This window comes from Hemiscyllium ocellatum, chromosome 17 (genome assembly GCF_020745735.1).
Source record: "Hemiscyllium ocellatum isolate sHemOce1 chromosome 17, sHemOce1.pat.X.cur, whole genome shotgun sequence".
NCBI lineage: Eukaryota > Metazoa > Chordata > Chondrichthyes > Orectolobiformes > Hemiscylliidae > Hemiscyllium > Hemiscyllium ocellatum.
In genome coordinates, this window is record NC_083417.1 from 54,628,408 (window position 1) to 54,649,811 (window position 21,404).

Sequence of the window (21,404 nt, forward strand, 5' to 3'; positions counted from 1 at the left end):
GTACAAATATTTTAAATGCATTCACAGTTTCAAATGCATTCTTGCAAATTACAGCCCTTATTGATATATCCATCTTATAGCACAAATATATAAAGTGTGAAAACAGACACTCACTGAGCTTGCTTTAAATTCAGTGTATTGGATTTAAAGTAACAAACTGGTCAAGTGTGACATAGTTCTGATTTATACAGAAGTATATATTGAGCAACATACTGCTTGATTCATATGGAGCATTATCATTAAGGTTTCTTATGATTAAAAGAAGTTTGACGAAGTGACTTACTTATTACAAAAAGTTGTTTACTAGTGATGGAGCATACTCTGTAATATACCCTCTAATGTGCAAATCAGTGTTGAAAAATGGGTAAGTATGCCCTGAGTAATCTTGACCCTTATTAAGCCAAGTGCATTACACAGTGAGATAGTGTACAGGAGTCAGGGTATGGTCTGAAAGAACTTCTATTAAACACTTTATCAAAGGAAAAACAATATTTATCAGACTCTATTATTGTACCTTAATTAAACTCTGAACCTCTTCACAGGACTTTTCAGTAAGCAATTTTAAATCTCTAAGTAAACCGTCTCAAATCTACATGAGCTCCCTACTTCTGACAGGTGCTTCTGAGAATTTGCTACACTCAATCCACAGGTCCCCACCACTGTATTTGAACAATTTATCAAAAAAGACTGTAGTACCTATTCAATAAGGTTGGGACAGGTTGTCCCTGGGTTTTGAGGATTGGCTCAAAAGGTTGAAGGTTAGTTTCAGGATTTACAGTCCTTGATTTAGGCTTCTCCTTTGCTAAGTCTAGTCTTCAGGTTGACTCATTGAGATGGTCTCTGAAGATGTCATTTGTAGAAGGTGTAAGAAGTAGAAAGTGCTGGTTGCCCCTTTAATTCTCATTTTCACGTTCTTCTCAAAGATTCTGTGACCCCCCCTATCCAATACCAGCATTGGGTGGGGCAGAAAGATCCAATGACGTGACTACTTTACATATTTGGAGGCTGCAAAACATGGCCTTGAACCTTCCAACAGTCAAGTGCTGTCCTTGTCTCACTATGCCTCTGGCCTCCTCCTGAGCTTAGTGCCAGCAACTTTGCATAACATTCTTCTGACAAAGCAGGTTCACTGGAACTAGAAACAAAGAACTGTAGATGCTGGAAATCTAAAACAAAAATAGAAATCACTGGAGAAACTGAGCAGGTCTGGCAGCAACTGTGGAGAGAAAGTAGAGCCAACATTTTGAGTCCAGTGACCCTTCTTCAGAACAGTTCAATCATCCAACCACAACAGCATAAACACTGATCAGCTTTATACTTGCTCAAACAGTCGATTTCTGAATTGACACTAACCTTTCCTTTTGGGAGGAGGGAAGGGAAAGTTAGTAAGAGAGTTAATTGACCAATACTTTGGCCTGGTGTGAGAGAGAAATATTCTAAGGTCCAGTAGCCAGGTCACAGCCTGAGTTGTCCATGGAGACACACAAGAATGTGGTGGTAATGAAATTTAAATTGTTAATTAAAATCTGGGAGTGAAAACTAAATAACAGTGACAATGATATTAACTTTGTTCTAAAATCCATGTGGTTTACTAATGTGGGAGGAAATCTGCCAAACTTACCTGGTCCAGCCTATGTGTGAAACCAGACCAGAGCAATGTGGTTGACTTTTAATTGTTGTATGAAATGGCTTAATAAGCACTAGTGCCCCATCAAAGAATTCTTAAACTTTATACTTAATTGATTTGATACATTGGCATTGTGTTAATGAGATCTCTTTTAATTTGGTCTTTAGAGTTATACAGCACAGGAACAGGCCATTTGGCCCAATTAATCCATGCCGATGTTTGTTTCCCATGATTCTCTTCCCACTCTCCTTCATCCCATCAACAAATACCTTCCTTTCTTTCTCACATGTTTAACCAGCTTCCCCTTATACAATTTTCCTCAAGTGTTCATACTTGGGCTAGAATCAACAATTTTGCAATTCTGTCACCAAATACACTTACTTCCATTTTCCATATACTTGTTAATTCCATTTAAAAATTGCTCTTCCTTTGTTCACCCAGTTATATGCAGTTCAAACCAAATTCCCAGTTAGTATATTGTACAGTTTGGCCCACACCAACAACTATGACTCGAATTGATGGGATAAAAATATCCACTGTGCTGGCTGAAAGGTGAACATTAAAAGACAAGTTAACAGATGACAAAGTAAATCAAATCAGTTTCGTATTATCGTTTTCTGTTTTCACCCTCCTTAACCACCCATTCCCTCACAAAACATTCACTGAAACCAATGCTAAACCTTTGCATTTTGCTGAAAGTTGCATCCAAAGCAGTTCCAATAGAGACTATTTAATGGAATATCGTCATCTTTTCTCTGTAAAGGAATCAGGATCATGGTCCAGCTGTTCTCCATCTGCCACTTAAGGAACCTAATTTTTGGAATTAGTATGCATTCTGGAAATGAAAGAGTGCTATAGACATTCAAAACAGTTCCAAGCAACTTTCAACCTTAGAACAGTTAAAAAGAAAGAGGCTTCTATCTGAATAGAGAGCACATTAATCCAAGATAGTTGACCCACCCAGTGCTCTCCCAGTGAGTATTTAAAATAGCTGAACTCTGATGTGCAGCAGGATTCAGAAGCAGCCAAATTGGATGTGTACAAAGGGTCACTGTCAAACCTTGACTGTTGTTTTTGGGTGGGGTTGATACACAGGCAATGAATGAAAAACTGGCCTTGCTTAACATTGTAGAAAACATGAATTTAATATGAGATTGCTTCTTTATTGATATGTTGGGGAAAAGTAGCAGAAATTCAACTTGTAACAATCCTATAAAATAATTGATCTACCAGTTTTCCCCCTCTAACTCATTTCTCTCCCAGAATCTGAACTATGCATTTCACCACTATTTGCTCCCTCATGAAAGGCTTATAAAACCTAAGTTTAGGATCATTTACTCACCACTCTGGGTCTACTTTGATTTGTCGTTTGCGGTGTTCAACTTTGATAGTTTCCTACACTGATGGACTTAGCTCTTTGTATTGATTTTTCAAGTAAGCATTTTTAAAAAAAAACGTGCTGCAATTAACATGACAGAGGATAGATAAATCTTGAATAAAGCAAATGGGGGGGGGGGTATATGCTGTGATAAATATGCATTCTTTTAAATTGACATTTTCAAAATAGGATAATTGCATTTTCGGTGCTATTTATAGCATTTTTGGAACCCAAACTTCATATAGAGAATTTAGCAATTGTTGAATAAGTTTCTATAAACATTTAATTATTAGTAGAGCAAAGTTGTAGCTACTACAGCTATAATTAATGACCGTTATTGTATTGTGCTATTTTATCACGCCCTCCTGATGTTACATAGTTTGTTGCTATGGCTGCAGGAAAAACAGAAAATAACATCCCTTCAGCTCTTTAAAGGAACATTTTGTTATAGGAAGGCTATCGAAGGACTTTGTAACTAGATCTCCAGAACAAAAGCTGAAGGAACTCTGAGGTAAGAGCACTAAATCCTCCCTAATTAACATGATAAATATTAATATCTATGTGTAGTAGGTGAGTAGTATATGTACAGACTGAACAAGTAGGCAGAATTCATTTGTCTAGAGTTGCATATTACTGTTCTAAAAATTTTAAGATACTAAAATAGTTCAAGTAATTTACAGCAGATTATGATCTATTCGCATTTTTATTCACCCCTTCTTTGAACGAACTGTTGTATTGCCTTAGTAATGTGCATCTTCTACTTATTTGACTTGCGGCCACCTATAGCTTACTGAAACTAAAACGTTCTTGGAGCTCCAGTCATTATTTCTAGAAGCTCTTAATTATTTTGCTGAAGGTTTTAGAGCTTGTAATTAAGTTGGAAGAAATGCATTATACTGTACCTGATCATGCATTCAGAATTTTGAATAAATTTCACAATTAATGGCTTATATCTACGCAGCCCTTCATGAAACAGCCAATTAAAAATAATGAGGAACCACAAATCACAAGTGATGATCAGATCATTTGCTTTTGGTGTAGCTATTTGTTGAAGAGATGGTGCTCACATTGACAAAGACAGAACAGTCAGTTTTTAAAATTATTCTGCAGCATCTATTACATCAGACTGAACAAGGAGTTCAAGAGGTTATCCAGAAGACAGTACCTTCAATAATACAACACTTCCCGAGTACTAAATTGAAGTGGCAGATGTGCTCACATCTGGTTTACTATATTAAAGGTGCTACATAAATGCAAATTATTGTTGCACTAAATCTTGAATCCACAACCTTCCTGATATAGAAACAGAAGTGCTGCCAAGTTGATGCAGATTGGAATATTGGATCACAGCTAAACAATAATAACTAGTACATTCTTTTTTAGAGACATTTTCGTGTTATTAAGACAAAGCGATATACAATGAATATGAAGCATTCACTTGAAAAGAAAGATTTGCATTTTTATCAAATCTATCATGACCATAGCACACCCCAAAGCACTTTACAACCAATGAAATGTTTTGTAGTCACTATTGTGATATGGGATACATGGCAGCCAATTTGAGCGCAGCAAGTTCTTACACACAACAATGTCATGTGATCAATTCTATTTGTGTGTTGATGTTTGAGGAATGATGATGCTAATTAGGAATATTCCCCTTGGTTTTCTTCAAAGTTGTGGCATGGGATCATTTATGTCACGTGGGAGCCATCTGACAGTGCAACACACACTCATTATTGTGTGTCAGCCTTGAATTTTGTGCCCTTAGGTCTTGGGGTGGTTCTTGAACCTATTATCCCCTGAGTCAAAGATAATCATGAATGACACTTAAATATTTTGATTGATATGGTATGTAAACATCAATGTTACTGGTGTGTCAGCCATACTTCTTTGTCCTAGTAATTCAAGAGTACTTGGAAGCACCTTTGTTCAATTTGTTGATAGTTGACTTCTGCTACAGATCGATGTCGATGGTGATTTGGAGCAATCTGACCTTGGGAAAGGTTAGCACTAAATGTGCACAGAAATACATGAGACAACGTGCACCAGGTTAGGCAACTTCAAATTGGTTCCTGTTTAATCTACCTAGACACTCCAATAGCCCCCTTCATGGTCAGAGGAACTTGGTTGGCTAACTGCAAGAGAAGAACGAATATGCAAATTCCTAAAGGATGGATAATTACGTTAACAATGGGTAGCAGGATAAAATGATGAATTTTACATTGTGAATTTCACATCATCCTCATTTGTAATCCTTTTCGCCAGAATAATTCAGAGCCTTCAGTTTAAGGGAGGGACAGCTAGCTTGGGCTGGGATGGTATTGTGGATTAATAGGGAAACTAAATCTGGATTTTTGTTCAATATAAATCACATTGCTGATGAAAGGCCAGCTTCAGGTTGGCTGTCCAGACTGTTAAAATATTTATTTATTGTATGAAATGGAAAAGGAGTTAGTGAAATGGATCATTTCCATCCTCTGGGCCACTGTAAACATGACCAGGTTAGACGCTTCAAAATAAGGTCTGATTCCTGTCAATTTTGAAAATGCATAATTTCTTCCAACATACACATTTGCAGCTTTTTTATCTATGATTCTTGCTGGAAATTAACATAACTGCTGTTACCTTGCCCCGCTTCCCTAACTTTTGAAATTTTTTGATGCCAGCCTAGTTGTTAAGAAAATGAGGGATAGGTTGTTGGATGCGGTTCAGTAGAATCTAGTGTCTGAAGACCAATTATTAGTTTAGTATTTTCAGCTTTCCTTATTGTTGGATGATGTCACCATTAGCAACACAGAAAATGGTTGATCTAATGGAGTTTGAGGCAAGTGGTTGAAATGGACCAGAACGTACAGGAACAGAACAGTGGGCCCAATTGGTCTGTCCCTCTATTCTTTGCATTAACTTCCTTTACCCTGCTTCATCTAATCCTATCAGCAAAATATTTTATTCCTCTCTCCCTCCTGTATTTACCCAGTTTCCCCTTGAATACATCCATGTTACAGTTCTTGCCCAAAGTAGTTTGCCTTGCAGTGTCAGAAATTTCAACAGTTCCCAAAGCTGTGTGTCGTGCTGGAAAAGCACAGCAGGTCAGGCAGCATTCGAGGATCAGGCATAAGCCCTTCATCAGGATCATCATCACAAATCTGACTGTCCCGGTTGACCCATTGTCTCAGCCTGCTCCTGCCCTAAAAAACTCTACTCTAATCTCCAGCATCTGCAGTCCTCACTTTCTCCTAGTTACCAAAGCTGCTCCTTTGCTGAAAACTCATCACCTCTGACAGTTCAAAATGACTTTGAATATTTTAAAGCAGGTTGACTAAACGGAGTATGACAAATGAATTACAAATTAACTTCCTAAATCATAACAATGACTACACTTCAACACTTCAGTTGATGAGTTTTTATGGATGGTGTGAGGTGACATGTGAGTGCATCGAGTGTTGTGCAGTGATTACCTCCTGTTACCTTTTGCTTTCAGCTGTCACTGCTGTTTGAAAAAAAGAGAGCTGAGCACATCAGCCTCTCCTATTGGCACATAGGCTTGCCGATGAAGAAGTTATGTAGTGCCTCCCTATGGTGACATGCACAAAACTCAAGGATCCAGGCTAAACTACAAGGAGCTCCAAATGAGCTCTGACTATAGATAAGTAACTTCACTGCCTTGTGGGCATGTTAGGAGAGAGGAAGACGAAGCAATTTAAAGGCTGACAGAAAATCCAGAGTGGAGGCTTGTCAATGGTGACATGTTGCCTATTGAGCAGCTTTTCAGCAGCTCCTATAGTAGAGTTGGGACCAAACAGCACTGTTTCATCCTCTCCTTTGGACAATACGAGCAACATTGAAAGGGGTGTTTGAATGTTTGGACAATTCTGGGCTTCCTCAATATCTGCCCAGACTTGCTTTTGGTGATGACATAACAATTCCATTGGCAGCAATGTTCTCATCACTCCACTGGTTGTGATACTGCCCACTACCTGCTGTGCAGCAAGGTCAGACGTCAGAGTAGGAACCAATATCACTGCAGGAAGAAAGGTTGAATTACGACCAGCACCTACCATTCCACAGTTAATCAAAATCGTCGAGGCATTCTCTTTCAGACAATGCTAAAAATCAGAGGGTGGCGTGAATGAGCAACACCACTTATAACTGCATAATTTACTGCATCTGGGGAAAGAGACCTGAGCAATGCTGATGAGTTTGCAGTTTATTGGTCTCTCAGTCCGTTTCTGCAATGAAGTGGAGACCCGTCATGAACTACCAGAAGGTCCCCAGCAAACACCATCTCGATGCTCCCAGAACTACCAGAATCATCTCAGAAGACTGCTCACTGCCGCGCCAATACTGGGTGAAACTCTGCAACAGCATCAAGTATACAATCTCTCTTAAACCCTGCCCTCCAGTTGCTGAACTCCGGGGTTTGAGAATGATGTATGAAGGAATTTAAATGGCAACTGGTCCAGCAGCAGCTAATTAACCCACTTACAGATAAAGTCAGGAATGCTCATCAGTGAACTGAGCAAGCAGACGGAAAAGCAGGGGGAGCATTACCTCGATGCAACAGAAAACAATGTCCCTGAAGAAGTGCTCAGTGCCATTCCAGACTTTCCTGTCAAGGAGGGCCTGGATCGTGAGCCTTCCATCTTTAAGTTCAACAAGATCATTGAGCATCTTGCCAATGAGCAGTGCCAGAAGATGTTGACACTCCACCTAGAACCCTCAAAAATGGAAAATCAGCATTGCTGCACTATCTGCACAAACTTGTGTTTCTGTTGGAGGAAGGCTTTTGTGTGTCAAGACATTCTAGAAGGAAAATCTAGAAAAAATGGTACACATTGTATGCTTTAAAGTGGAAGACCATTGCATTTGTTTCCAGATATTGCTGTTTTTGTTTTATTGGTTTCTTCCTTTGGGACGGGATAGTCACCTTTTAAAGAACGATAGGGACCGTCAGTGACTATAGCAATCAGTGAGAGAGCTCATTGTCCAGTGTTGTTGGAAGGTGATCGCTGTCAATGCTCAGACCAGTTTGCAGGTCCTGGCATCAGAAATTGACCTTGAGTCTCAGTGCAGCTTCAGAATTGGTAGATTGACAGTCAACATGATCTTATTTCAGCAATTAGAGGGGAAGTAGTGTCAACTGTGCATACAATGTCCCCATCACAGATCTCAACAAGGACTTCAATCTTCAATGGAGATGGGCACTTTAAACTAGTGTGGGGAAATAGGTTACCCAAATGGACCTTTTGGACATCTGCCCATCAGAGAATGCACAGTTATAATGAAATCTTATCAGAAGCTTTTGAGATTAGTCACCAAATAAAGCAGGGGCTGTATCATGACGTTAACTCTCTCTGGCTGTTTTGCCCTGTGCTGCTGTGTATACTTTAGGTGTGTTAAATGAAGCTGTCAGCAAGTCAGAGCTGACTTAGTAAGACTGAGCGCCAATACCAAAGTATATAATGTCCAAGTCCATGAGTTGCTGTTTGTGACTGACATCGTGCTGGCACCTGACACTGAAGTTCACTTGCTGCTGTTTTTCGATAGGTTCTCCCAAGCCTGTGGGGAACCTGGACTGACTCTGTGCATTGGGAAGACCAAGATATGGATTAAAACATAAGAACTCCCTTTTCCATCAACATTAACAACCTTACCCTTGAGATCATTGACAGCTTCATGTATCTTGGATCAGTAATCATCAGCAGTCACGTGATTTGAGTTCCAATCCCAATCTACATCTTGAGTACAAACACAGTAAAGACTGACACCCTGGTCTGGTACTGAGGTGAGGGACTGTTTCAGAATCATACGTGGTGTCTATCTGACGTTTTAAACCATGGTTCCACATGTCTGCCTGAATGGATGTTAAAGATCTCATAGGACTACGTTTAGAAACAATAGGGGAGTTTTGCTTGTGTCCTTATTAATATCCCTTTATCACATGAACAAATTACCTGATTATTTTCACATTGTTGTGATAGTGTAGCTTGTTGTGCCCATATTGGCTGCTGCATTTCCTACATTATAACAGTAACACATTTCAAAAAGTATTTCATTGGCCACAAAGTGTCATGAGAGATTCAACACTATGTAACTTCTGTCATCTTTGTCAATGATTACAAACATGATAAAAACAAATACATCTCTATTGCCGGACCTTTCTTTGGATTTCTGCTTGCATTGAACATAGATGCCTTGTAAAATACTGTAGATGTTGGAAAACTGAGGTTAAACAAAATGCTGTGCTCAGCACAGCCAACAACATCTGCAGAAAGGAATAGGCTAATGTTTTAGTTCATCGATAAAGAATATATTTACAATCTGATTAGATCGAGCACACAGCGGGAATGTTCTCCCACATGTTGAACTGAAATGTCTTCCAAATCACTTCGCTGGTTAAAGATGTGAATCATCTTTGTTCCCCAATACTGACAGCTCACAGCGAACTGTGCAAATACATGTGCGGCAGAGAAAATTAATAAGTATGTTGTTCATATTCAGAGAAGATCCTGAATAAGCCAAAGTTTTGGAGTAGGAGAACCTTTATCTTTATTTCTTTAATTATTCAGCTATTATCTGAAAGATGGCAGAAGGAGGCTCTGTTAGCACAGAAGCTCTACAGGAGTCATTTAAAAAGTTTGCAGCGTATGGTGACACCAAAGCAACTGGTAATGAAATGACTGGGAAAAATTGGGCCAAGCTGTGCAAAGACTGCAAAATTATCGATGGCAAAGCAATCACCTCAACTGATGTGGACATTGTCTTTTCAAAAGTGAAGTAAGTACAAGATTTTTTTTTAACATAGAAATATTGCACATCCTGTAAAGAATAAATTGCCATCAAGTAATTAGTTGAGGTGAAGTGAAGGCAGATTTCTTGATTGCAATAGTCAACTTTTGGAGTTTTTTTTTAGAATTTTGAAACCTCTACTTTTATTTAAGTCAAACAAGTGGAATCAAGTTCCATCAGAATGTTGCCTTGCCTATTGTCAGCTTTTGAAAGTCCAGGTGAACTGGTGTGAGCTATCTCAATTCAACATTCAGTCATTATTCCCCAACCCCTGCTAAAAAAAAACTGCTCACTGTTCAACAACAACTGAGCTACCTCAGTCACATCATGCATCATGAGTACTATATAGGCTAAGTGACACATTCAAAAGGCATCTTCATCCCATCTACATTTAGCCAAAAGGCACTTACTGTCAATGAATACGTCATGGCTAAGTATAGCTTCCCAGACCATTACTTGATGAATGATCTGGTTATTAATTTCTCTTCATCTTTGGAGTGATGACTGAGATATGCGTTTCAGTGCTTTTTTGTTTGTTCAGATTCACAGAATGTGCAACGTTTCTATTTTCAAGTTAGCAGAAGTTTATTTTCATTCCAAAAATATATTTTGTTTGTTACATTAATGCACAGTGTTCTAAAAAATTACAAATTTACTATTACAATGAATTACAATTTGCAGTGCACTTGACACTTACAATATACATTCCTTAAGCATACAGTCCAAGTAGATACTTACACAAGTAACTTCATGAAATAACTCTCCTTGAGTTTAAATAATCCATCCCCCTCCCAATTAGAATACACACCAAAAAACAGGGAGTGACTGGATCAAGCAGGTCACCACACTGGCTGATCCACAAACCCCTGTTTCCCTCATCAATCTCAACCCTTGGGAGTGAATGAGGAGAAATTGACCACCAATGGGAGAGTGGGAAATACTGGGAGCCCTCAGAGCAGGAAAGATGGTGCTGAGATGAAGCCAAGAAACCTGTGTTCCAGTTGCTAAAAGGGCATGTCTGGGTCAATTGCTGGAGGCTATAGGGCAAAACCATGGAATTAATTGGGATATATGCATGTGTGCTGAGAATGAGAATCCGAGAGCTTATCACATCAAGCTATGGATTTGACTGTATCTGTGAAGCCCTGCAAAGATATTCCTAATTCTGTTCAACAAATCTTAGAGTCATAGAGAAGTACAGCATGGAAATATACCCTTTAGTCCAACCTGTTACCAGGATTTAATATCTAAAGAAATGATGGCCATATTGCCCGGGTGAGGAGAGCAAGCCTATCATGATACTGAGGGATGCTTGGACTAGCCAAACTCTACTGTGGGAAAAGATATTCTCTTCCCACAAGAAAGTACAGAAAGTGTAAAGGTGCTGGCAAAGGGGATTGGAGGAGAGTGCATCTGGAGTGTGACCTTGTACTGGGACATGTGACCACTAGAGTAGTCCCGACTCTGCCTGAGGTTGGGGTTGATTTACTCCTCAACAATGACCTAGTGGGATCATAAATAATAGATTTCGCATTTGTCTTTGCAATGCATTATGAGGTCAGGGAGACCCAATAGCTTTCAGAGAAAATTCCTGGTATTTTCCCTGTCACTGTGAGACAGCCAATGGCAGGACAAAATCAGTCTTTGGAGGCTGAGGTGGCTCTGCAAGCAGAAGAGATTATCCAAAAACATTTTCAGGAGTCTAGAAGACCATAGAAGGAGTATAGAACTTCCTTGGTAACAGTACAGCAAGCTAACCCACTGTTAAAAACGACAAGCTCAGACTAAAGCTGAGGCAGAAGCACTCCCTGAATGTTGCGACAGTTGAGGAAAAGGAGGCCTCCTCGCCGACCTGCAAATGAGAAGTGGCCAGGACCTACCAGGTAGCAGTGCTGCTGAAAAATGGTCAGCAAATGTTTCAGTTTGCTCATGAAATTCCAATGGCTGGAAATGAAGGTACACTCAAACTCAAGCCCACATCAACTAGCATTTCTATTGTCCTCAGCTCCATAGGGACGATGGGAAGGCTTTGCAGAATCTGCCACATCTGCCAGGTTGTGGGAAAACCCAAAACCTACAGTAATACCTCCTCTTTGGTTCCCCAGAACCTGGTATGGGAATCATATCAGCAAGGTGTTTGTGGACCGTGTGAGACCCCCACCCAAAACAAAAAGGGGGCTACTGGTATAACCTTTCCATCATGGAGATAGATAACCATTTCCCTAAGAACCCTGTCTTCCAAAACAAAGTGAGAGAATTGACCGCTGATCAAGTATGATCTGTGCATTGAGATCATGGGCTCTAATTTCATGCCCAACATAGTCCAGGTTCATAGGTAACCATGCCACAACCCAGTAAAGTCTTCAGCATGTCACCCTCACCCATAGCAGGTGCTGGAACAGTACCACCATGTCCTAAAAACAGGACATACTGCAATGAGTTGCCCATAACTGGGATAAAGAACCATATTTTCTTCTGTTCACCACCAGGGGTTCACCACCAAGGACTCACCCAGTGAGGCTTACTCCATTTGAATTAGCTTGTTGCACCAAGTGTGAGGGTCTCTGAAGCTACTCAAGGAGAGGATTTTAGGTAAGGAGGAGGAGAAAAGTCCCACCTGCTCCAGCGGTGCATCATAACATCCCTGAACAGCTTGATTAGGAATACCGAGAACAGAAGAAGGAAGACTCCATGTTAGTATACACAGCAGAATTCCAAGATAACACACTCAAGTCTGTGAAGTGATCCAGGAACACCTGGAAAGCTGAAAACAGTTGTGAATGTACAGACAAATCTGCCCGAGTCCTGAACCTTTCAGTTAGAAGATTAGAGTTTGTATTCCTGCCAACATCCAAAGAACCCTTTAAAGCTTATTGAGTAGCTCATGTAGTATAGAAAAACGCTTGGGGAAACAAACAATCTGACTGAGATCATAGACTAACAAAAAAAGACAGGCTGAATCATGTCAAAATGATAAAACAGTCTGGATGTAGGTTTGCTCACTGAGCTGGAAGGTTCGTTTCCAGATGTTTCATCACCCTACGAGGTAACATCTTCAGTGGGCCACCGGGTAAAGCACTATTGATGATTCCTGCTTTCTATGTATATGTTTGAGTTTCTTTGGGTTGGTGGTGGTGATTCCTGCGGTGGCATAATTTCTGGTGGTGATGTCATTTCCTGTAGTGATGACATTTCATGTGGTGATGTCATTTCCTGTTCTTAGGGGAAATGGGAAAACAGGAAATGACATCACTAACCCAAAGAAACTCAAACATAGAAAGCAGGAATTATCAACAGTGCTTTGCCCGGAGGCCCACTGAAGATGTTACCTAGTAGTGTGACAAAATGTCTGGAAATGAACCTTCCAGCTCAGCGAGCAAACCTAAATCCAGAACCTCAACCTGAGCTACAAATATTCTCAAAACTCGCTATAATAAAGCAATACCATTGCCAAAAGGGGACAAGCAAGTAACAGTCCTATTGACACCAACCTGAAGGACACTTCGTGATAGTGGGGATAAATTGGAGAGATACATGGATGAGGGCCAAACTGACCTCCTGACCACCCAGCCAACCAATACAGAAACACTAGCAAACTCAAATTCCAACCACGCTCATATGTGCAGAGCAGCAAACAGACTTAGCAAGGCTGCTCCCCGCACATAAAGGGATATGCGGTAGTAAGTCATGCTGCATCATCCTCACTCTACATGATTTGATTATGGGAGAGGTCTTTCCCACTAGGCAATATCCTGATGGGCTTGGCTGAGAAAAGCCAGTCCAGGTTTGTTCCATGCTGGAACACCATCTAATCGAGCCGAGCAGCAGTGACTGGAACTTGTAAGTTGTACTCGTTCCCAAGCCAGATGCTTCACAAAGCTCTGCACTGTCTGCTGAAAGATTAATGCAGTGACCAGAGTCAACACTTACATGATATCCTGACTGGAAAGCTGCATAGCGTAGGTAAAGCCAGCTATATTACCAAGGAATATGGAGATTTTCTTTGGGAGTACTGGCAATTTCCCTTGACTTCCCACAGGATGGAAGTCTCTGCCTTTCTAACTGCTGATAGTTATACCAGTGTTGAGTATTCCATTTGGACTCTCAGATGTGTAGGCATGATGGGATATAACTTCTAAAGGTATAAAATAAACTTCAAGCAGATTGGACTATGATAACAAGGAGCATTGCATGCCTGTTCAACAGCTCCCTTCCCACACTCTGGATTATATCCCAAACTACAGACATATTTTTCTGTTTTTAACTGTGAAAGTTACAAAGAGCAGGGGTTTAAAAAGTCAGTTTCGGCTGTACTGGAGTGTCCTAGTAGAACTGAATGTTCTCATCATATCAGCTTGGGTTCGAAAGTTAGAACAAAGTGAAGGTCACAGTGGAAGAACTATCCTCTAATCACCCCTGTGTTGCAGGTAAAGGTAACCTCTCATTTCGACTAGTACAAGATGTCAAGCTGGCAGCTAGGAAAAAGGGAAACAGGACAACAAAAGGACACTCTCTCTCTCTCTCTCTTTCTCTCTCTGTCTTACTGTGAATGATAGAATGCAGTCAAAGCTAAAAGCAATCAAAGCTACAGAATCTCTAACGCTGTGCAAAATTATAATATTCAACTATCTGCTGTTCACTAACAATTCCAAGGTTAATCTTTTCCTTTTACGATTTTGGGCTTACCTCTTTAGTTCTAATGGTTGTGTATATTGTTACTATTTTTTGCACAGGTAGTAAGTAATAAACTCTTTTTGTTAATTCAAGAAAGCCTGGTTAAATTGGCTGCTTTTAAAATGGAAGTTTATGTGATCTGAGGGAAAGGCAACCACAAGGGAAGGGATCCTTTTCAAATCAACCGTGCTACAACCCACCAAGGTGCTGATTGAACAGAGAAAGGGAGCCAGTTCAGTTCCCCCCTTACGTGCGAGTTTAGGAATTTGGATTATCCCATGGAAACCTCGCCCAGATCTGGTTGTAACAATGTGCAAGCAATTCTAAGTTTGTGACAACCTTAAGTGCCTTAAGTGAAGAATGTGATGCTGAAAAGAAATGTTAAGTTCCTAATTAGTCACGTTTGTTAAAAGTATTTTTCAAAAAATAGATTGAGACGTTAAATACAGCTACATTCCTTACATTTTATTCCTGGGGCTATTTTGCAATAACTTGAATATGATTTTTTTTCTGTTTGTAATAACTTTGTAACCATTGTACCAATCAGAATTCACCTGACCAATTGCTCCATCTGAACTGATGCATTTTAATTACGTTTGTGCACAGAGCTAAGACAGCTCGAGTAATCACATTTGAAGAGTTTAAAAATGCACTGGCAGAGCTCGCTCCAAAAAGATTCAAAGGCAGAAGTAAAGAGGAAGCAATTGAGGCAGCCTACAAACTGATTGCTGGAAAAGATCCAACAAATGTTGGAGTGACGGTGAGTTAATCAGTGGTGAAGATAAGAATATCACATGACTAGACAACTCTCATATACCATAAAATTACCAGAAACAGGGCATTGTTCCTGAGAGTTGGAAGTGTATCAAGTTGCAAAAGGTATTTACTAGGAAACTGTAAATGGATCCATAGGATAAAGAGGAATCTATGGACATGCCACCTTGTTCTAACTTTAGGAACTTGTAGGTATGGTCCTTGGATCTTTATAACCTATTGAATTTAAATAATTGATGGAAACATCGTTCTAGTCCTTCTGTTATTTGAAAAACCAGCATTTGCGCTTGTCTGGAGTGCACCACCCTGCAACAACTTAAATAACAGGAATCCTCATTTGCTGTATGATATACAGGTTATTCAATAAAATAATTATAGGTACTAATACCTACCAAAATCACCATTAGAAGAGCATACTACAGAAAATTGCACATTCCCTCAGCCTGCTATTGTTGTTAGTGCATCTCTCATTTATGCTTTATTTTGTAATTTCTGAAGGTGAATTTGTTCTGAAAACATCTGAAGAATGTCTTAATATTTCAAGCAAAAATTCACTCAAATCCCCAATCTATATTGGAATCCTCCTCGTCAAAACCAGACATGTATTAATTAATAGAGAGTTTAATCCAAATCTTGCTGGAAAAAGTAATGGCGAGTTCACAGCTTTTCACATTTTTAGAAAAATGTAATTTTCATTTCTATCCTTTCTCTTTCCTGTAATCCAGTCTTTCCTTCAGCCTGTACTGATTTGACATTGAACTCATCACCTCGTCTGTTGTTCTATTCTCAATCTTTGTCCCATATTCATTGTTAACTGAGATTCTTGTTGCTCCTATCCGTTCACGCTTCAAGCAAGCTACAAAAGAAAAATCTTTTGTTATGAGATGATTGCTCACTTCTAAATGATTGAATACAAAGTCCAGGTTCATTCTTAAAAGCCGTTAGTAGGACACACTTTTGTACAGGTTTTTTTTCAGAGTTCCTGGTTTTGAATATAAAGCTTATAATGAGAGACATTTGATCATAACAATTGTGATGCTGAATGAATGGAAGGATTAACCTTGGTAGAGTGCTGATTTCACCTATATGCATAGGCCAGTGCTCTGCAAAGGGCATACAACCTTGAATACATAGAATCCCTACAGTGTGGAAACAGGCCATTTGGCCCAACAAGTCCATGCTGACCCTCCGAAGAGTAACCTATCCAGACCTATTCCTCTACCCTCTTATTCTACATTTATACCTGATGAATGCACTTAACCTACACATCCCTGAACATTATGGGCAATTTAGCATGGCCAATTCACCTAACCCCCACATCTCTGGATTGTGGAGGAAACCAGAGCACTCTGAGGACACTCACACAGACATGAGGAGAATATGCAAACTCCACACAGGCAGTCGGCCAAGGCTGGAATCGAACCTGGGTCCCTGGCGTTATGAGGCAGCAGTGCTAGCCACTGTGCTGCCTCAAATGTTTATATCACAAATCTGCTTATGGCTTTTTGTTAAAAGCGCTTGCGATGGCTGTGAATCAAACCCAGGTCAACTTCTTGGAAGGCAGCTATGCTCATCACAATACCACCATCGCACAGCTTAAAGTTCTGTGCCTGGATGGTCTTGAACCACCAACCTTTTAGCTTACAGCCAGATGCTGACCAGTTGAGCCACAAACTGGTATTGACCAATTATGCACACGGTGCAGTATATTTGGAATTCCCAGAACTAACAGCACTCAATAAGCTTGGCACTATCGGCAACAAAACAGCCTGCTAAGTGACACCTTACCTCATTAAACCTGTATTCTCTCCACTACCTCTCAATGTGGCTGAGGTGTGTACCTTTCAACTTCCAAAACTTCAGCAGTCCATCCCAAACCCATTTTACTTTCTAGCACCCAGATGGATAAGGACAGCAGGTACATGGGAGTACCCTGTCTCCAAGTTCCCCTTCTAGTCATGAACTATTCTGACTTGGAAATATATCACTTTCAATTCTGAGGAAGGAGAACCAGATCTGAAATGTTAACTCTGATTTCTCTCCACCAGTGCTGACAGACCAGCTGAGCTTTTCTAGCAATTTCTGATTTTATCAGAGTACCTTCATGACTACCTGGTCAAAATTCTGGAAGTTTACCCTTTTACATCAGACTGACTGCAGCAGGTTAAAAGGCTGATCACTATGACCACCTTGGCAACCAATTAGGGTCAGGCAAGGAATACTAACATTGCCTGTTTGGTCTAGATCCATTCATCAAATAAACATAAATTAGTGTGGCCGTGGCATTTGTTGATTATCCTGTGCTTATGAGTCATGTAATTTTATTAAACAGGTTTTTGAGGTTTTGTTACAGTTTCTGCAGAGTTTTACATCTTGTTATTTGATGTTTTTGCAGAAATGTGTATTTGGATTTGGCACTTGGATGGGTAGTCATTTAACTCCAGCATAACTAGAGTCTGAACTTGCAATCAGAAACATGGACCTGCTGTGACTTTGCCTTACAATGAAACTTTTTTCCTTCCTAGAAAGTAACAAAGGCTGGTGCCGTTGACAGATTAACAGATACATCTAAATATACAGGCTCCCATAAAGAACGCTTTGATCAAAATGGCAAAGGCAAAGGGAAAGTTGGTCGAGAAGATATGATAGAAAAAACAGGTTACGTGGCAGCTTACAAAGGAGCTGGGACCTACAATGAGAAAGCAAAAGACAAATAATGTCAAAAAGACATTTCTTGGTTTATTGTAAGCAAGGGTAAACCTTTTGGTTATTTCATCTGAAGACCTATTAAAAATAATTTAGTCATTCTTCTTTACAGGCTAAAGTTTTAAATTCAGAATAATTACTCTAACAATAAAAGGTATATTTTCCTGTATGAACATATTAAATATTTTACTTTTTTTTTCTATAGACACTATCATACTTAAAATAACCACAATAACATCTGTGTTTAGGAATGAATACGTACATATTTAATGAGTGGCCATACATCAGTAAAGTAAAAACATTCATTACACCATATAGAAGTTAATGTTAAAATGCCTAATGATATTGGAAACAGTATTTCATGCTATTTATGCTATTTGGAAAGGGTATCTGTAATTTTAAACAAAACTTTTACAAAACAGTTGCTTGAACATTATTTTCCAAACAAGACTCGTTAATTAGTCTATAAAGGAAAAAAGATCATGCCATACAATTTTGATGCAATGTTCTTTTGACATTTCAGAAGCATATCTCCCTAAATTGTTCATTCTTGGCCTGTGATCTTGCAACCATTGTTTTAATGGGCAGTAAGTTGCAGGTGAAAAATGTGCAATACTATGTTGAGTTTCCTGTGCATATCAGAAGCATTTTTAAAGACAGTTATTACCAGATACTTTGATATGGTGCAACATTTGATATTGATATGATCAGATTGTCAACCATTGTTGTTGCTTTCATTGATTTTTATTGTTTAGTGATTGAAAGTAGGCTTAATGTTTGAAAATTAATTTACAGAGTTCATTGCAGAGGCAGCTGTTGTGTTTTTTTGCAGCTCAACTTTTCCTTGCCATCCAAAGCAACAATGTTGGGGTCAGTTTTAGCGCAGGTTGTTCCAGGAAATAAATCTGTTTCAGAAAATTCCTCAGTTCAAAAGCAGCATGGCATTATGTTGAAACATGGCATTTGAGCCATCCAGTCAGTGGCATTGTTTGCCCTCCATATGAATGAATCATGTTAGTTACTGACGTTGGCCAATGTACCTCTAATCTTTTTCCTCCAGGTTAAAAATAGTAACTATGTGTCAAAACAGACAATATAGCAAATTTTAGTGGGTCTCACCCCAATTTCGTGAATAAACACCAGGCCTAATGGTAGATGTCTTTTCTCTAGATTGGGGGATTTTCAAGACTAGGGGACATATTTTTCAGGTCAGAGGAGAGATTTAAAAGACACAGGGAACTTTTTTTTTTACACAGGATAATTCTTGTATGGATTGAACTTCCTGAGGATGTGCTGGATGTAGGCACAATTACATTTAAAAGACATTTGGATAAGTACATGAATAGGCAAGGATTGGAGGGGTATGGGCCAGGAGCAGGCAGGTGAGGCTAGTTTAATTTGAGATTATGTTCGGCATGCACTGGTTAGACTGAAGGGTATGTGTGACTGTAACACCAAAAGTGGAATTTCACAAAATGATGCCTTAATCTATAGAATCCATGAGCCCACAGTAACCTTTCTATTTTATCTGTTCATAGAATGTGGGTGTCACTGGTAAGGCCAGTGTTTGTTTCCCACTATTAATTGTCTGTGAACTGGGGTTGAGTGGAGGTGGGGTGGAGGGAGTTACTGGACTATTCAAAGGTTAACCACATTGCTATATGGCTGGAGTCATGGCTAGGCTATACCAAGTAAGCATGGCAGATATTGTTCACTAAAGGACAGTAGTGAAGCAGATGGTTTTTGTTTTTAACGACAATCAATTATAGTTGTAATAGTTGCCATCACTGACACAAGCTTTCATTTTCATTATTAACTGAATTTAAATTCTACCAGCTTCTGCATCCTCTATACCCCCAGAGCATTTGCCTGTGGCTCTGCATTACTCATTCAGTAACATTGCAACTACATCACCATCTTCCTCTTCGACATCCATTCAATAATGTAACCTGTGCTTTAGGGAGGTAACTACATTGCACCTGGGCTTGCTGTTTTGATAATGGTCATGTCAATTTAAGCCTTTCCAACTCATAATGTGAGAGTACATAAGGCCAAACATTTTCAGTTAATAGTTTGAATAAGCACTTCCCTCTTCTTGAGGAATGCTTTTTACTCTGGGAAATGTCGAGCTTTGTTAGACTGTACCAAGTACTTTGTCCGCTGAGCGTGTACTTTGAAACCTATCACTATTTCATTACCTAACATGTATAAAATTTAGTCAAAATGGCATGCAGGTTATTGAAAACAATGGCTCTGTTCTTAACTTTCTTTATTCATCTTGTTTTGAGTTAAAGCAAAGATTAATGTAGTCAAATATTAAGCGGGGCAAATAAAGCACAATGACAGTTTACCAATAATTCAAGTTTCTATTCATGTTTTGGTTAATTTTCTGTTAGTAACTGTTGTTATAAATAAATATTTTGTAATAAATTATTGATGACTTTTGATATTTTCTGTTTCAGTTGGAGAAAAGGATCGAACATAGGTTCAGTATTAGGGTGCAGGTACTTGAAGGTGAAAAGTACCACCACAAACAACACTGTCAATACCTCCCATTCAGCCAGTAGTGTATGGGAAAATCATTGTCTCAAAACAAAGTAGAGTACTTTCATCTTTGGAGAGTAATTCAAGATTAAAATAATCTTAAAAACATTACTGATCACTAATAATGCATTGTGTTTTTTGGCTTCAATTGAAAAGCGTTTATCAAGTTCTTTTGGGTGAAGCTCCCAAAAGAAATGTAAGTTACAATTGGGTCATGGTTCTAGCATGCAGTAAGCAGGCAGTCTGTGTTTATATGCATCTCTATGGAAACCAAAGATCCATGCAAACAATCAGGCAGCTGCTTTGAATAAAAGAGTCTATACCAAGCATAGTTTCAATGTAATTGCTGTTTGTAGGGAGTACATTGCTATGTCTTCAGATACAATATTAAAGGAATTTAGTCGACTTAGAGTTCAAGATGGTACAATCGAGCTCAACATCTGAATATTTTTATTTTCACATGCTTTCTGATTTAGGATGCATTTGTTCAATAAATATTTGGAGCAGTGCCTGTTTTCATTAATATTGGGAACAGCATTTGAAACTACTAATGAACAATTCCTAAACAAGCAATTTTGTCAGTGGGAACATGAAACACACTCAATTATTATATAACTATTAATACTTTAACTGTTGTCCAGCATTTGATCTGCAAGTCATTAAGTCTGCTAACTCAGCTGTGAATCGCACAATACTTAAGCCAGATAGCCACATGAAAGTTGCAAAGATTGAGATATCCATGAATGAACGGAGTAACTTATGACACTGCTCAACTTTGTATACTGTAATTACACAGTCTGTTTTAATTTTAGGACTGGAAACTTGTCTTCAAGCTCAATGATAACTGACAAGATGAGCAAGTCAGCCAAGTCTGATTGTGTCCATCTTATTGCCAGGATTTGACAATTTGTG

The 21,404-nt window shown here is 39.2% G+C and overlaps 1 protein-coding gene across 1 annotated transcript; it reads left to right on the forward strand.

Moving 5' to 3' along the window:
- Positions 1-3,458: 3,458 nt before the first annotated feature.
- LOC132823754 (tubulin polymerization-promoting protein family member 3-like) lies at positions 3,459-20,378 on the forward strand. Its single transcript, XM_060837765.1, has 4 exons — positions 3,459-3,516; positions 9,575-9,782; positions 15,075-15,228; positions 17,768-20,378. Exons 2-4 carry the CDS (start codon positions 9,589-9,591, stop codon positions 17,957-17,959), a joined length of 540 nt encoding a protein of 179 aa, XP_060693748.1. The 5' UTR covers positions 3,459-3,516; positions 9,575-9,588; the 3' UTR covers positions 17,960-20,378.
- Positions 20,379-21,404: the final 1,026 nt, after the last annotated feature.

Coding starts and splice junctions, on each gene's coding strand:
- LOC132823754 (XM_060837765.1), top strand. CDS start 9,589: ATGGCAGAAGGAGGCTCTGTTAGCACAGAAGCTCTACAGGAGTCATTT. Junction 9,783..15,074: donor ATTGTCTTTTCAAAAGTGAA/GTAAGTACAAGA, acceptor GTTTGTGCACAG/AGCTAAGACAGCTCGAGTAA. Junction 15,229..17,767: donor CAACAAATGTTGGAGTGACG/GTGAGTTAATCA, acceptor TTTCCTTCCTAG/AAAGTAACAAAGGCTGGTGC.